Source organism: Cyprinus carpio, chromosome A17, assembly GCF_018340385.1.
Source record: "Cyprinus carpio isolate SPL01 chromosome A17, ASM1834038v1, whole genome shotgun sequence".
NCBI classification, from domain to species: domain Eukaryota; kingdom Metazoa; phylum Chordata; class Actinopteri; order Cypriniformes; family Cyprinidae; genus Cyprinus; species Cyprinus carpio.
Genome location: NC_056588.1, coordinates 4,205,438 through 4,223,804, shown reverse-complemented (window position 1 = coordinate 4,223,804; position 18,367 = coordinate 4,205,438). Strand labels below are relative to the sequence as shown.

At 36.0% G+C, this 18,367-nt stretch overlaps 2 protein-coding genes across 2 annotated transcripts; one reads left to right on the top strand and one right to left on the bottom strand.

The window, feature by feature from the left end:
- The first annotated feature begins 12,943 nt into the window (after window positions 1-12,943).
- LOC109071168 (somatostatin receptor type 1-like) lies at window positions 12,944-16,603 on the top strand. The gene is made up of 2 exons (XM_019087678.2): window positions 12,944-14,607; window positions 16,472-16,603. The coding sequence occupies exon 1, from the start codon at window positions 13,498-13,500 to the stop codon at window positions 14,599-14,601; it is 1,104 nt and encodes a 367-aa protein (XP_018943223.1). The 5' UTR covers window positions 12,944-13,497; the 3' UTR covers window positions 14,602-14,607; window positions 16,472-16,603.
- Window positions 16,056-17,730, bottom strand: LOC109070811. Its single transcript, XM_019087345.2, has one exon. The coding sequence runs from the start codon at window positions 17,619-17,621 to the stop codon at window positions 16,482-16,484; it is 1,140 nt and encodes a 379-aa protein (XP_018942890.1). The 5' UTR covers window positions 17,622-17,730; the 3' UTR covers window positions 16,056-16,481.
- Between the last annotated feature and the right edge of the window lie 637 nt (window positions 17,731-18,367).

The window sequence follows — 18,367 nt, the reverse complement described above, 5'->3', positions numbered from 1 at the left end:
ATCTTTGCTGAATAAAAGTATTAATTTATTTTTTAAAATTCTTACTGACCCCAAACCTTTATATAAAAGTTAACTTATAACAAATATAACTTATAAAATGTATACCTTGAATGCAATGGATAAGTTTGCTTTCTGTCAGCATTCTGATTTCATTACCTCTTATAAAGCATGTTTTGTCTGTTCGTAGGCAGTATTGTGAAATATTAATGCTGCAAGTTTTCCATGGTTTATAATATAGTGTCATACACAGGAAGTGGTGGAGAGTTTCAGAAATGCCCAGTCACTTCTTGGTACCAATTAAACTAAACTCATTACTTCACAAGAGGCTGCGGAGGACTTCTATCTTATCGGCGTATGCAACATGAAACAAATGCTTTTTTTTACAGGTAATTAATTGAATACTAAAGTCAACACTAAACCAATTAAAAATGTACCCTCTTTACTTTCTTAAAACGTGTTTCTGAATATTATTAAAAAAATGATAAAACGGATGTAGCATTTTATTACATTCATAAGATGTAATAGTTAAAGTCCAAACAGATGGAAACAGAACCATATCTGCCACTATTCTCTTATCACCTTTTTTCAGACTCTCTCCTCCTCCAGGCTTTGGATGCTTTCAACAGTGCTGTAAACATGAACCTAGACCATGCTTAGGCTCACCATCAGAGAGGACTATGTTGCATCTACAAGCATCTACATGCATCTGCAACACTCCACAGGCGTGCAGGACTTTAACAGAGCACTCAAAATCAACCCCAACCTCTATCAGGTACACCGTGATTCTAGATCAATTTATGGTCTGTCTGAACTGATATTTGAAGGATGAAAGTAAAAATAGCACAGTTTTGAGCATAATTACCTGTCACTTGAGGCTGATACTTTCTATGATATTTCTATGGAGGATCTGACAATGGTGATCCAATTGGAGAGTGCCTGTTCATTTGCTTACTCCAACCGTGGCGTATGTTTTCATGAGCTGCGGGATTATGAGCTTGTGACGTTTCTTTTCATTCCCCCGATTTGCATCCGGTTTTTCAAATCAGCAATGCATGCAAGATCATATATATAGAAACGTATACAAATGCAGGATGATTTTTCATAACGACTGCACTTCTCTAATGCATAGTTGTTGTCTTCCTCTGCATTATTTCTCTTTAATCTTCAAGGCTCTCAGAGACTACAGCATTACGCTGCTCTTGGGCTGTAAAACGGAGCTTGAGTTGAAAGTGTTGATAAACAGTGGCCTTCTCTATGTGGAGCTGAATGACTATGACAGTGCCCTTCAGGTAGGCCACAGTTATAAAGAAAGAAAATGAGAAGCATTGATTGCATCAGGCCTGTAATCCATTTGTCTCAAGGATTTTGAAAGCATATTCATCATGATGTTTGATACATAGTGAGGTTTTTCATTTCTCTATTCTTGTTTACAAAGCCAACATGAAATTTCATTTACAACAACAGTTTTATGTCCATAGGTTGACGTATGGTATTTTGGAGATAAAAAACAGGGCGTAACATAAGTTTATCCCTTGGGAATTGATTGGGGTGTCAGAGTAGCCATTAAATATAGCAAAGTTTTGGAATAATGTGAACCGATTCAAATGTAAATTTTTTGTTAAAAATAATGTTAGTGAAAAAAAACAAGCAATAATAATTAAAAAAAATTTAATTAAAAAAAAAAACTTTTATTAAGAGGGTAAAAAATGTAAAACTACATTATGCCTGAATAACAGTATGAAATTAATTATGTCTTTTGCCACAAGAAGCTTAAAATACACACACTGCCATTCAAAGTTTTTTTTTTTTTTACTGTGGAAGGCATGATAGATATGTTCAGGATATTTTGGTGAATATAGTTCAAAAGAATTAGTTTGAAATAGAAATCTTTTGTAACATTATAAATGTCATTTCTGTCACTTGATTAATCCATAATTTCTGAATAAGAGTATTCAAAAGAAAAAAAATTTACTGACCCCAACATTTGGATGATGAATGGTCTCCTGAAACCTTGTATGACATTTATGAATAGTTATAAGCTCTCTGTGAACTGTGCTGCTTATCGTGCAGATCTGCATTTAAATGGTGCATCCACAGTGTATCTGTTATTTTTATTGATCAACACTCAAAAGGTGCTGTGCTTCCAGAATGTGCTCAGACCAATTTATATCAGATTAACAGCCTATGACAGACAGGACTTCTCATCTCTTTACATAGGCTATATAATATGAAATATCTTAGTGGCTCACTAACGAGACGCATTGCTCTCTGAACTGTCATTTACAAAAGAACAGAATGCTTTCAGATCCATAGAAGTCGAAATTTGCACATTTTCATTGCTTTAAAGGAGCACTTTCAAATAAATGGCTCTTCACAATAATTGCAGGGTGTTTTTTTCCTTTTTAAACTGTGACTTCTGAGTGAATTCAGTGCTCGCACTGGGAATGTTGCACAGCTTGTAATCCAGTGTTCAAAAGCAAGAGAGAGAAGACGTTTTTACAGAGTATTCAAGGCAAAGTTCATAATTAAGCAGACAACTAATATTCATGTGCAAACAGAATTAGGACACATCACTGAGTGTAATAATCTACTTTCTTTGTCGGTTTTCAAGCCTCGGCCAGTTACAGGAAGCTGTGGATACTTACAGCCAAGCTTTAAGACTTGATCCCTTCTTGCAAGATTCCCATGTGGGTAGAGGCAATGTTCTCATGGATTATGGGCACAATCAAGCCAGGAAACAAGCCCAGAGGGACTTTCTGTCATCCCTGCATCTCAATCCACTCTGTTAAAGTGCCCGCATTAGCCTTACAGGTAGCATAAAAATAATTGTCTTGCTTTTTATTTCTCTCAGGTTGATCTTTCATAGCTTAACTTATAATGCTTAACTTTTCATATATTAGAGAAGTTCCCAAATGTTTCATTTAAGTATCTAGCCACATCCTCCTTAATCTTCCTTCAGAGAAATAAAAAAGAAAAAAACTCAAATTAATGTGGATAGCATGCTAGCTCTGATAATTTGGTCTTGGGAGAATTTGATGTAAAATGTCATTGAATTTTAAATTTTGTATCCTGGCAAAAATGAGCACTGTTGTGATCTCTTCCTAATCTTTGGAGGAGACACATACAAGATTACTGTTGTTTCCCCTCAGTAGAAACATCTAAGAAACAGGAGATTTAAACAGTCTGTATTTAATCTCACTGATGGCTAGGGGACCCAACTGAGATAGTAGAGATATTTTATTTGTGATTTGTTTAACATTATGTATTATAAATTGTATTTGTTGCAGTTGTATTTGCATGGAAGCTTATTTCTGCCACAAAATTAAAATGTTAATTGTGACTTTATCATATAATTCTGAATTTTTTCTTGCAATTCTGAGAAAAGTCTTAATGTGAATTTTTAAGTTGCAATTTGAGGTGAAAGTCACAATTAGTTTTTCTCTTTTTTTCTTTTTTGGTATTCATTGGCAAAAACAAGCTTGTTTCCTCAGAATAAAAACTGCATTTGCGACTTCTCAGACTAATAAGTTTATATCTTGCGATTGCGAGTTAATATCTCACAGACTTTTTTACTAAGAATTGTGAGGAAAAGAAAATCAGAATTGTGAGATAAGTTCACAATTACCTTTTTTATTTTTTTTTATTCTGTGTTGGAAATAAGCTTGAATATTTAAGGCATCAATATTTGTAAGTTCTCAGATGCAATAATATCCTCTACTCAACAATTAATATGCTGGATGGCATGGACAGGTCTGAAATTGAAATCTTGTCCTGTTCTGTCTGTTGCCTATTGTTATTTCATGTCATACATAAATCATTTAAATTATAAAATTTTGTTTTGTGATGTACATAATAATCTCAGAAGGCAACCAGTGCATCCAAAATATGTCTGTTACGGGAAGGAAACTAAATAACAAGAAAGTAATCATAACTGACAATAAATTCTTGACAATACCATTAGTTATATTATAATTCTCTTTAAATGCTTGAGAAATTATCTATTGTAAATAGTGTATGCTTGGTAAATCTTAACCTCATTAACCTTGGTGGTATTAATTTATGCATTCTCTATTCAAGACTTTTGTTTGTCTGGTATGTCTCTATGCACTCTCTCTGACTTTGTTACTCAATTTTATTTTTTAAAAAGAAACCTTTCTTGTGTATTAAATGTAGAAGTACTAATGGCCAGTGTCCAGAGACAAACCACAGAAATCAGGTCAACAGTAGAAAACAAACAAGGATGTATCTGATTGCGTTTGTTATTCATCCTGGCCCTCATTTTCTCTGATAATCTTGCAGACAGCCTGTTCCCTCTCAAGTCTATTGATTTCCACTAATCCATGTCGATATCTTGTCCTCTGTGGCAGGTTTTGGGATTCTTCCAGATCAGTTCACTGTGGCTGTAGAGGTGAACCCTAAATGCTGGCTGGTGTATGAAGGCAGAGATGTCACCAGCCTACAGATGGGTAACGTTTGCAGCACTGCAAGATATAAACACTGCTATAAAGGTTGTCAGTAAAGATTTTTTTAAAGGAATTTGTACCTTTATTTAGCAAGGATGAATTTAATTGGTTATAAAATGTTTGTTTCAAATAAATACTGTTCTTCTGAAATTTCTATTCATCACAGAATTATGAACAAAATTGTATCACGGTTTCTACAAAATACGAACCAGCACTGTTTTTAACATTGTTAATAATACAAAACACGGGACTAAATTACATTTAAAATATATTCAAATAGAAAACAATTATTTTAAATTGTGTTAATATTTTACAATATTGCTGCCTTTATTGTATTTTTAATTCAATAATTGCAACCTTGGTGAGCATATGAGTCTTATTTCAAAATCATTAACAAACCTTAACCCCATTTTTTTTTTTTTAAACAGATTATTTATTTATTCAGTTAGATTGTTTTTTACAGAATATGTCTTGGTCACTCTTTTCCATAAAATAAAAATGAATTATTACTTCTTTTTTTTTTTTGTGAATTATTCCTATAATATCTCTTGTCTTTGCCCTTTTTAGTGTAACTCATGCAGAGCAGCACTTTACAAACCGAGGTCTGATCCAACAGTTCAAGGGGGATAAAGCTAGTGCCATGAAGAACTACCAGACCGCTACCAGAGGCAGTTCACTACTGACTCTCTAGACGAGAGCCGCTGAGATATATAGTGAGTCTCGTTTTTTCTGCGACACATGCATGTGAGTGCTACAGCTGAGCTTTTGAGCTGGATCCCTCAGATGAGTCTGCCACCCTGAACCGAGCCATCACTGACGCTCTGCTGCAGAAGGTCCCAGAATGTCTGCAGGATTTCAATGAGGCTCTCTGCCTCAACCCGTGGTCTGCACATGCCTACTATAACAGAGCCAACTTGTACTGCTCTCTCAGACAGTTCCAATCAGCCGAGAGGGACCTTACGCAGGGTGAGCCGTAGCAGGCTAAGTTCACTGCCACATTTTATTAAAGGAACAATATACTACATTTGTGTACCATTATGTCCCCTGAAGTCCACTTATACACTACTGGTCAAAGGTTGGGAATAATTATGATCTTTTTGTTGTTTTTGAAAAGTTTTTATGCTCAATGCTGCCTTTATTTGATCAAAATGCTGTAAAAGCAGCAATACTGTGAAATATTATTACAATTTAAAATAATTGTTTTCTAGTTAATTCATTTTAAAATGTTTGTTTAAATGTTTAAAACTCAAAGCTACATTTTCGTGCAGTTTTCAGTGTCACATGATCCTTTAGAAATCATTCTAATATGTTGATTTGCTGCTCAAGAAATGTATATCTTTATTCAGTAAGGATGCATTAAATTAATAAAATGTGACAGTAAAGACATTTATAATATTGCAAAAGATTTATATTTCAATGTCTTTCAGTCAATGCTGAAAAATCAGTTTTACATCAATAATCAATCAATTACATTTTTAAGTATGTTCAAATAAACAGTTATTTTAAATTGTAATAATATTTCAAAATATTACTTTTACAAACTTTTGACGAGTAGCGTACTGTATATGTCAGAAAAATTCATATTACAATTTTCCATGTCTTTTTTTCCCAACAGTATATAACAAGACTGTATTTGTTACTAATTCTTTGTAGAGACAAACTCTAAAACTAATCCAACATGAATCATTTATTTAGGGTTCTGTTTTTAATTATCTTTCTTTTGTATTTCGAGCTTGAGAATAATAACCTTATAGCAACTAATTTGGTAGTTGCAGATATCACTAATTCTCCTATGAGTACTGAAGGTCATATTAATCATCATACAGCATGTCATGAGAGAGCAAGGCCTAAAGCTGACTACAGAGTATATTGTGTTTCTTGATTCCATTGGTGTATGTATAGAATGGTTATTATGTTCCAACTTTGAAACATCCTGATATTAAATTATGCCAATAATGATTCATCACTTTACAGGGAGATTTGTACTTCAGGTCGACTTTCAATGTCTTCATGTCTGCACTTAATTACATCTGATGACACTGGCTGATATCTCTGTGGAGGGCTTTTGTTAAGATGATGAATCGAGAGCTGGTGAAAAGATAGCAAAGTTGTCTTTATCCTCAACAAATCCAGACAGTCATACACGTGCTATAGTCTCAGTCTCATACAGCATGCAGTCAGACCTCCCACAAATCCACTCATCGACTGTCTGATGCAAACTGCACACTGAAATCATTAGCTGTAAGATTTTTTTATGTTTTTGTAAAAAGTCTCTTATGGTATACCACGGCTGCATTTATTTGGTCAAAAATACAGTAAAAACAGCAATTTTGTGAAATATTATTACAATTGAAAATAATTATTTTAAATTTGAATATATTTTAAAATGTAATTTAGGTCACAATTTATTTTAAGGTCCAGTTCTCGCTAATAACAAACCATTAAGTATGACTTTTGGCTCAATAAACTCCTAATTTGCTGCTTGATAGTAGTTAGTAAAGTAGTTGTTAAGTTTAGGTATTGAGTAGGATTAGGGATGTAGAATATGGTCATGCAGAATATGTGCTTCATAAGTACTAACAGACAGCCATTATGTTAATAATAGGCATGCTAATAACCAACCAGCTATAGTGAGAATTGGTCCAGCGTTACCATAATTTATTCCTGTGGTGCAAAGCTGAATTTTCAGCATCATTACTCCAGTCTTCAATGTCACACGATCCTTCAGAATTCATTCTGATTTGCTGCTCAACAAACTTTTCTAATTATTAATCAATGTTGAAAGCAATTTTGCTGCTTAATATTTTTGTGGAAACTGTGATACATATTTTTCCCAGGATTCTTTGATGAATAGAAAATTCAAAATAGCAGTATTTTCTTGAATTTTTATACATGAATCTTTTCTAACATTATAAATGCCTTTGCTGTCACTTTTGTCACAATTTAATGCATCCCTGCTTTTTTAAAAAACTTTGAATGGTATTTTTTTATCTAAAAATAATCAGTGCTTATTATTTTTACAATCTGCTATTTTTCAGTATTCACATGGAATTTTATTTTATCCTTATTTGAATTAATTATTTTCCTCATAACCGTGCTTAAATGGTATATAAAAAATGTTCCTGTCTAAATAGGCAGTTCTTGAACTTAAACTGTAGTGTAGAACAGACTTAATACTCAGAGTCCAAAGACTGAGTGAGTGTGTGTGTGTGTGTGTGTGTATGTGTGTGTGTGTGTAAGGCAGATTTGGTTTCAGCACACTTTCACACACAAAAGGACAAGAGCATGATAGGTTTGGCTATCAGAAGGAAAACAAATGCAACAACCATGTCCCTTTACTGCTCTACAACTAGAGACAGGTGGTTGCTATGGTTACAGTGTAAACCAATTATAGATTTCCTCTTGGCAGGCTGCATATTTATGAAGTTGAACGCAAGGATGTGCAAGCATTTCTGATATGAAAAAACAGAGTTTCTTAGAGCCCATTCCTAATTCCCTCCACATGCGGCTGAAACAGGTGGGATATTAGGAAACAGATGGCCCTCAGTATCTAATGAGTGTTTTCTCCATGAATGGATTAATCACTTGCTATTCCATTGTGCACTTTTAAACAATCTAATTTTGTTAGCCGTAAATAGACACATTGAACGCTTATCCTAGCCCTAAAAATTAGTTTTTCTAAATTATCTCACTCAAATCAAGACCTTTACATGTGCGAGCACTTTAAAGTAAAACAACTTCTGTAAAGGTACCAGGTGAGCAATGGTAATTTATGCAAATGCAGACTGAAAATTGCTCACAAATTGTCCCTCTTGTGTGAACTGAAAAGTAGATGTCCTCCTATTCACAGTCTCTCGCAGCCTGATGTTTCAGTCATGAATAAGCACTGGGTGATGTGTGCTTACCTAATATTAACGTCAGTCTCTGTGTGAGAAGAATAGAGCTATATAGAGAAAGACTAACTGTGAACAAAGCAGTTGTGGTGAAGACAACACAAATGATGTCTGTAAACAGGAGACAGATTGAAAAATGCTGGGGAAGTTGAGAGTGATATTTTGCTCTAACATATCTGTGTGTGTGTGTGTGTGTGTGTGTGTGTGTGTGTGTGTGTGTGTGTGTGTGTGTGTGTGTGTGTGTGTGTGTGTGTGTGTGTGTGTGTGTGTGTGTGTGTGTGTGTGTGTTTCTTGCAGCTGTGATGCTGTAGCCTGGAGATGCTATTCTCTATAAACTGAGGGCTGATGTTGGGAGTATTCTGGGATGGATGGAGCACACTTGATGACTACAGGACTGCGGTGAAGCTTCAGGTCTCGAGATTCTGCTCAGGGTCAGAGAATGAACAAAATTAGATTTTTGCTTCTTAGTTTATTAAAATTAGCTAATACAACACAGTTGTTGAACATTTTTGTCTTAATTTTGTTGCATGAAATCAGTTTAAATTTGTTAAATTAAAGTTTTAAAATACATTTAAAAAATATTAAATGTTTGGAAAATCAAGATCCAGACCGACAATTTAATTTGATTGTTTTTTCCCATCATCCAGCCTCTGTATTAAATTAAAACATATTTCATTTTTATTCTTTTTCTTATTGTACACCAGAAAAATATCATTAGTAAATGTTAAATAATGTAGTCATATTTTAATATTTTTGTATTAAATTAATTTGTAGCTAAATTGAAATACAGTAAGACAACATCATCTTTTGTTGCAAAGGCTTTGTTACATTTAAAATATTCCTCAAGTTAATTTATATTATATGACATTTTATTTTGACTGAATAAGCCAGGCATAACTTATTAAAACATGGTTTGTTGTTGGTAAGATTTTTTTTTAATGTTTCTTAAAAAGATTTTTTGGCTCATCAAGGCTGCATTCATAATAATATTGTGAAATATTACTGTTCAAAATAACCATTTTCTATTTGAATATTTTAAAATGTAATTTTTTTCCTGTGATGCAAAGCTGAATTTTTCAGCATCATTACTACAGTCTTCAGTATCACACAATCCTTCAGAAATAATTCAGATATGCTGATTTGCAGCTTAGGAAGTATTTCTTATTATTATCAATGTTTTTTTTGTGGAAATTGTGATATATTTTTAGGATTCTTTGATGAATACAAAGTAAAAAAAATAAAAAATGCATTTATTTGAAATAAAATCTTTTGTAACATTATAAATGTTTTGGGTCACTTTTTGGTCAATATAATGTGTCCTTTAAAAATCCTACTGACCTTAAACTTACAAATGGACAGCACTGTGTAAGAGCTGCTTTGCTTTTTATTTTCTGTCAGCCAAGGAGGTCTAAAGTACCTGCAGTTTCTCATTAATCTAAATAGCAGATGGTCGGCTGATTCATGCAGCTCAGAAGCACAAAACCTGGATGCTGCCATCTTCACTTCATGGACCGGCAGTTTTTGTTCACTGTTGAAACATCTACTGTAATATTATTTTTTTTATTATTATTATTATTTTTTTTTTTTTGCAATTTCAATTGCAATTTACATTTTTGAATGATCATCAATGGAGAAAGATGTTTTTATCCCATGAGAGATTGAGGGGAATTTAACAATTATACAGTGGGTATAGAAAAGAATCACCCCTTTTAAAATTATCACATTTTGTTGCTTTGCAGCCTGAAATAAAAATGGACACAGTTTTTGTTTTATCCAGCTGTATTTACTGCAACTTATAACATCCAAGTGAAAAATATAAGACCAACATGTCAGAAAAAAAAAAAAACAGAATCACTGAGATGGAAAAGGGATCACCCCTCCTAAAAATGAATTGTAAAGCTAAACACCTTCTGAATGGCACACAAAGTCATTTGACTTCAACTGTGATCAGCTGTGCTAATTTTGATCAGCTCAGCCTGAAAAGAGCTTTCCTGGAGCATTTCAGGTCTTGGTAGTGCAACTGAAGCAAACAATCAACTATGGGTGACGAGGCACTGTCAAAACATCTCTGGGATAAAGAGGTGGACAGGCATGAGTCAGGAGATTGATACAAAAAAAATTTAAGCTTGAAGTACAGTGAAGTCTATTATTAAGAAGTGGAAGGTATTTGGTACACACAGACCCTCCCTGGATCAGGACTTCGCTCCTAACTGGATGAAAGAGCCACGAGGAAACTGAACAGAGAGGGGACCAAGAGGCTACAGCAACAGTTACAGGAATTTATGACAAAGAGTGGTCATTGTGGGCATGTGACAACAATTTCTCCACAAATGTGGCTTATATGGGAGGGTTGCAAGAAAAAAGCCCTTCCTCAAGAAAGGCCACATGCAGTCAGATCGAGCTTTGCCAAAACACACCTTGAAGATTCTGAGGCAGATGAGACTAAAATTTAATTATTTGATCTCAACACCAAACAATATGTCATATGAAAATCCAGTACAGCTCACCATCCAAATAACAGCATTCCTACAGTAAAGCATGGAGGTGGTAATATCCTGTTATGTGGCGTTTCTCTGCAGCAGAGACTGGAGCACTCATCAGGATAGAAGGAAAAATGGATGGGGCAAAAAAAAAATTAAAATTACTATCAATTCTCGAGGAAAATCTGCTGCCCTCTGCCAGAAAGTTGTCGATGGAAAGATGGTTTACCGTCCAACATGACAATGACCCAAAACACACAACAAAACTGAGCACACTGTGACTGAAGGAGAAAAGGGTGAATGTCTTTGCATGGCCTAGTCAGAGCCCAGACTTAAACCCCATTAAAATCTGTAGAATGACTTGAGGACTGCAGTCCACAAACGCTCACCATCAAATTGATCTGAACTTGAGCAGTTCTGCAACGAAGGGTGGGGAAATATTGTCTAGATGTGCAAAGTTAGTAGAGACAAAGACACATCCCAACAGACTAAAGACTGGAATGAAAGCAAAAGGTGGTTCAACAAAATAATGACACAAGGGGGTGATCTCAGTAAACTCTCAGTGATTCTGGTTTTTAATTGTTTTCTGACATGTTGGTGTTATATCTTTCACTTGGATTTTATAAGTTGCACTGAGTAATAATAAAATAAAGATAATTGTTTTTATAAATTTATTAAAAATATATATATATATTTTATATATAAATTTTGGTTGTGAAACAACAAATTTACTGACTAAAATGAAATCAAATGTCTTACTAATTAAGGCATTTTAATAAGCAGCCTAACAGCCAGATCCAGACAGCTGTATCCACCTGATGTCTGAAATCATATTTACCCTAAAGAAGTCAGGTCACTTCATATGACACCAGGCAAAGACACTGGTCTTAACAGGATGGAGAGAGAGAGAGCATGTCTCAGAGAGAAGAGTGTGAAGACAGCCATCTGCTCCTCACATGTTGTGCTCTGACTGGGCTCATTACATTTCAAGGACAACACAAGTCTCCATCTGTGAGAAAAAATGAGGTATCACTCAAATTCTGACAAAAGAGTTTCAGGTTTTTGCTATTCTTATATCCTGTTTTCAAGGTGTGAGCATTTTGAGATGGAGTGTCTTGGCTTGGGACTAAAGAAGGTAAAATGTGTGAAATGGTAATTTAGGTCTTACCAGCTGTCTTGTTAAATGAATAGAATATTGTGGGCATGTTACAACATACTGAATTTTTTTCAAACTTTAATTAGAAAAATGCCCCCAAAAAGTCCCTAGTCTGAGACTTAATTTATCTTTCAAACACTTTCAAGCGACATCCACCAAAAACTCAGTACCTGTAGTCTCCTCTTACATAATGTGCTATAGATTTACAGATTTTATAGATCTATCTATCTACTTATTTATTAATTTGGTACTTTGTTTGCAAAACCTTAAAAGTGAAGTGATTGAAAGTTTAACCTTAATATTTTGGATTTTCATTTCCTAAACTTCTATTCATATTAAGTATAGTGTCACTAGTGGAAATTAAGCTCACCAAAGTCATACAATGTTTGGTTATGTCGTTGTTGTTGTTTAGCATAAAAAGATTCATCTACACACATTCAGAGATGCATCTAAATGTATGGACCAGGACCCTGGTATTTTCAACTAAACTATTTAGTCCCTCAAACAACATTAGTTTCAACTGAAGTTGGATTATTTTCTTTAGCTTTGCATTCATCACTAGGTGGTGCCAGAAATAAGCACAGATAAGCTTCCACTTCACACTGGTGCTTTGTTGTTATTATAAGGCATTGTGCAGTATTGGAAAACTATATAAAGACTATGGCAACAGTCACAAAAGATGCCAACTGAATGACTCCAGACTCAAAATACTGAGCTTTTCATTTGTTCAGTGGACCTTTTGTAAAAACCCTTTTCTTTGTCTAGGATGAACAACATATTTTATTCAATTTTAGAGGGAAAGGGCATGAAGAAAAGCTATGAATTTTAAACTCAACTGTGTGTGGAAACTAAGCCTGCCTGTTTAGCATATACTCTAGTCTGTGTGACTGCATGCAACTCATTGCAAGAGCATAGGTTGGGTTTCTAAGAAATATTATCATAAACAATGTTAATTAAACACATTTATTTCTAGAGTGCTCTGAACAGCCATGTGACTATGTTGAGGACATGACCATAATGAAATCTCCTCCAGAGACCCAAAGACCAGTTTCTTTTTCTCTTTTTTTAACACATTAGAAGATGGTGGTGTTTAAAATCCAAAGCAAAAAAAATGTATGTTACAAATATAGCTTTCTAATAAATAAAAAATCAAGCTATCTGAGTGTTAAGTTACCTTAGGCAACAAGAATGGCCAAACATTGTATGTATTGCTTTATATGATACTGATTTTAAATGTGTTTTGACATTGAAATAAAGGTCTAGATGCCGTCAAGAAACTATTTTTGTTTCTCAGACAAGCTCACAAAACCCGTAAGGAGCCGATGGCGTCATGTTGCACGTGTGACGTATGTGAATGTGATGCATGTGGATGTGGAGTAACTGTCCATGGTGCTGAAACCGCCGCAGCGTCGGGATGCGCGTTCCGGAGTCTCGCAGCATCAATGCGCGCATCTTCTAATTTATAAACTCTTAAAATCCATAAAAAGGCTCAAAACAGTGTCAAAATGCTGCCCAACGACACCTTCAAGAACCTGGAGGATGGTTTATTTTTGATAAACTTCTCCAGCAACGAGACGCATAACGGGGATTCTCACGGCAGCAGCGCGATCTTCATCTCCTTCATCTATTCCGTAGTGTGTCTGGTGGGACTCTGTGGAAATTCGATGGTGATTTATGTGATCTTCAGGTATGCGAAGATGAAAACTGCGACGAATATCTACATTTTGAACTTGGCGATCGCGGATGAGTTACTCATGTTGAGTGTGCCTTTCTTAGTCACCTCTTCTTTACTTCACCACTGGCCCTTTGGTTCTCTGCTGTGTCGATTGGTTTTAAGTGTTGATGCCATTAACATGTTCACCAGCATCTATTGTCTGACTGTGTTGAGTATCGATCGCTACATCTCCGTGGTGCATCCCATCAAAGCAGCCCGGTACCGGAGACCCACCATCGCCAAAATGGTCAACTTAGGAGTCTGGATGTTCTCCATCCTGGTCATCCTACCCATCATCATCTTCTCCACCACTGCACCCAACTCTGACGGATCGGTGGCTTGCAACATGCAGATGCCTGAGCCCGAGCGTCAGTGGATGGCTGTATTTGTGATCTACGCCTTTCTGATGGGCTTTCTCTTCCCTGTCATTGCCATCTGCATGTGCTACATCCTCATCATAGTGAAGATGCGGGTGGTCGCCTTGAAAGCGGGCTGGCAGCAGCGCAAAAAGTCCGAGAGGAAGATCACGCTGATGGTGATGATGGTGGTGACGGTGTTTGTGATCTGCTGGATGCCTTTTCACATCGTGCAGCTGATTAGCGTGTTCGTCCAGCAGCACAATGCCACCCTCAGTCAGCTGGCTGTGATTTTGGGATATGCCAACAGCTGTGCCAACCCCATCCTGTACGGATTCCTGTCGGACAACTTCAGGCGCTCCTTCCAGAGGATTTTATGCCTCCGCTGGTGGGATAACGCCACGGAGGAACCCATAGATTACTATGCCACGGCTCTGAAGAGTAGAGGATACAGTGTGGATGACTTTCAGACGGACAATCTCGAGTCGGGCAGCACGTACAGGAATGGCACCTGCACATCTAGAACTACAACGCTGTAGGACTCGGTATTACAGCATAAAGACTTGTTTTGTTATCTGTTGTCATTGCAGTATGTGTTTTTTGTTGAGATGTATTGGTAAGACTTCATTATAACTTTCGTTAATGCCATTATTAGATTATATAATGCTTACTCTAAAGTGATTGTGCAATTTTGTGCATGAACTTTTTATGCTTATATATTTGAATGGCTTATTAATGAAAGTTATTATAAAGTGTGTTGATATGGGTCAAATGTGTGACGTTCAGATAAAAAAAAGAAATATCCACAGCCAAATATTTGGTTGTTTATTTTCAAATGGAATAAAACATGGGGAAATCATTCACTCTCAGTGCATTATGTGGAAACTCTAGAATTGTATTTTACGAAGGAAGCTTGCAGTGCTTGCAAAGCTGGTACGAAATAATGTTACAGTTTTCGGTGTTTATGTTTTGGTTCTGTGTACAGAAATGAAATCAGAACCGCCTCGCCTTGTCAAAACATTCATCTAAATTAATTAAGTACGCAAATATATGCAAGAAAGAAGACCAATCGCAGTGCAGTATGCAAATATTACATTACAGCATTAGCCAGTGAACTTTTGAGTAGCATGATTCTGTCAATGTTAGACAGTGAAGGTTTTTTTTTAATTTAACATTTTAACAGTTATATTTCTTTAAAAAAAATTGCAAAAACAAAGCAAATGTTCGAGTCTGCACTTTTTTTTACATGGCACAGGTTGAATTTCAATTATCTTTCAAGTGAAAATATTGTAATAATTATAAAAGACCGTTCTGATGCCTAAATGTTATGTGTTTGATTGTAAACCTAATCCTAATAGTGAAGGTGAGATATCAAATCTGACCTGAAGCCTGTGAGAAACGATTCCATTGACTGCTGTACTTCGATGTTTATGCTGCTGCAGGGAATATGTCTAATACAAAGCTGATTTATGGTTATCCTTAGTGTAATTTATTTCACCCGCAATGTGTTTACTTATTCATTCATGATTCAACTTTATGTATTATATACTTTTTGATTGTGAAATATTAACAAAAAAACAAAACCAAAAAAAAAAAAAAAAAAACTCACAGACTATGACATGATCCCATTTTAGACAAAAGGTGAAATATATACTTAAATCGTACTCTAGTTTCTTTATTAAAATATATTGAAAATACATTACTATATGTTAATAAATGAATAAATAATATATTTGAAATGATTTAAAAATACATCTGCGTGATAATGCAATCACATTGATAATTATTAGTATTAGTTAAAGTCTACTGCCATATCGGTCAGAATCATATAAACAAAAAATACCGAGAGCGCCTTTATAACAGCTGTAAATGATTTCAGCGCCTCAAGCGGCACCAAACGGAACATTTATAATCTCTCAGGACACCTATTTCAGCGATATCTGTCAGGTAATAGAGACATTTGCCTTTGGTACTCAAAGAAACGACCACGGCGTACAGCATCTTAAACATTCGTGTTTATTTATATAGCTCTTCAGTTAAAAAGATACGTTTAAAACTTTCATGTTGTGAAACATAACATAACTATATCATTAGAAAACACATCCAAAAGGCAGTATTAACATAATATATTCAACAGTTCGTACAACTACAGATAGGTGAATTTAAATATCAGCTATGAAAGAGTAAACAAAAACAAAATCTAATGTCGATGTGACCTAGAGAGAATTTCCAAATCCACACTGGCACAAAGACCCTGATTTCAACTTTGAGATAGAATGGCATATGAAATTACACAGGACTCTTGTGACTCCAGAACTCACACCCAAATGTTCTGAGAGAGGAATATCTTGCAAAAAGCATCCTCTCTAGTCTGCAGGTGTCACATTGAATTATTTTATATTTGCTCAGTCTCTCCCACTTAGGTTTCCTCTTTTCCATTCACCTTCACCGTGGAGCTGGATCCATTCAGAGCCACAGCCTCCGCCTTCCTCCGGGCCAGTTTTCTGGATCTCCTCATCAGGCAGCCTTTCACAATGGCTGCCACAATCACCAGCAGCACTATGAAAATCAATAGAGCTATAATCACAGGTACTACGATATTTGAAATGTCTCCACTGCTCTCCTCAATGTGTTTGACTGTCTCATGCATTCTGACATCATCATTAGGCAGAGACGTAGGCTGAGTTAACCCAGATTTGCCCCTGTTAATGTTTGAATATTCATAGTTTTTCAGATTGGTGGTGGGCGGCTTTGATGGGCCATTACAAATGCCATCGTCATTGTATGAACATAGACATTTGTAGGAGCCTTCTGTGTTCAGGCATTTGTGTTTACATGGTTTCAGTTCTTCACATTCATTTACATCCACACAGTTTCTGGACGCATCTGTCCTGTAGCCTTTTTTGCACTCTTGGCAGAGTTGAGATATATTCATGTTTTCGTTGCCGACCAGAGTCCAAACTAGATCTTTGGAGCATGTCAGATTGAACCTGGCACCAGAACGGCAAACAATCTGACGTGTATACGGATCATTTATTGGCTCAATCATGTCATGTGTGTCGAGTATTTCTGGTCGAGGACATGCCAGCTTGATGTTTCTTTTGCAAATGAAAGGATGTTCCTGTTTGCAGGCAGCATCCTCAAACCCATTGCTTTTTGTGCCAGAGTCACTGTATTCCACTGAAAGGAGGCCACAGCGAAGATTTGCGCAAGTATCTCGAGGTTTGGTTTTCCAGGTTTCAACATTAGATTGAGTGCTGTTGTCCACCGTCCAGTAAAATCCTTTAAGAGGCAAATGCTGTTCAACACAGATGCCTTTATCCCTCTTTAGTCCAATCCAAAATGACGTGGCGGTTTTGCTATTCATATCCCAGATTGTTTTCAGAATCTTCGCCATTTCCTTCTCATTTGGAATGTTGGTCAGGAAACTTCCAGGTTTGCAATAATTCTGAGCATTTTCGAATGAGAATTTGCTCAAATGAACAGTGTAGGACGATTCACGCAAACAACGTGCCATGTTGAGAAGACTCAGAAGATATAATCCCATGGAGAGCTCCATGTCGGCACGCTGACTGGAACCAAATAAAACTTTCTACTTTTTTCCCCTGGCTTTCTTAGTTGCCCCTGTGAGGTCCTCCCAAGACAACAAGCACAGGAAGTCTGTCCTTCCTCTTGGGTGGTGGTGCTGCCGAAGCAAAACAATCGCAACTATGAACAAAATCAGTTGCTGGTGAAACTAAAGCTCACATAATACATAAACTCCCACAGCAGATTTATAGATGAGCTCAAACCGATGTGAAAAACCTATGTTCCTTGGCACAGGATCCGTTAAATCCAATCATGGATCCACAATCATTATCTCCTTGAAGGTTTTAGGTTACAATACATTGGAAACATCATAACATTTCCTCATAAAGATATGTTTAACATTGGACAAGGACTTTTTCCCATTTATTTTACTTTTTCATTGTGTCTGTAACAGGATTCTTTGACAAAACAAACTGTGGGGAAAAAAATCCCTGAAGCACCGCTCATTGCATTTGGGAATGCGCTTTACAGTAGTTCTGTACCTCTGTTTACATATCACACTCAACACTGTCAGCTTTGAATGTGTGTTGATTGACCTCAGTGTGTGTTTTCAAGGGCTCACATGGGACTAATGTAGTGTTGAATGTCCCATGACTAACACAGTATTATTCTGTCCTTCTAACAGGCCGCTTCATGACGGACCAGCAGATGCTTCCTGGAGGAAATGTCAATGAATGGGAGGAAGTGAGGTTTCGGGAGCATCTGATTTAATGTTTT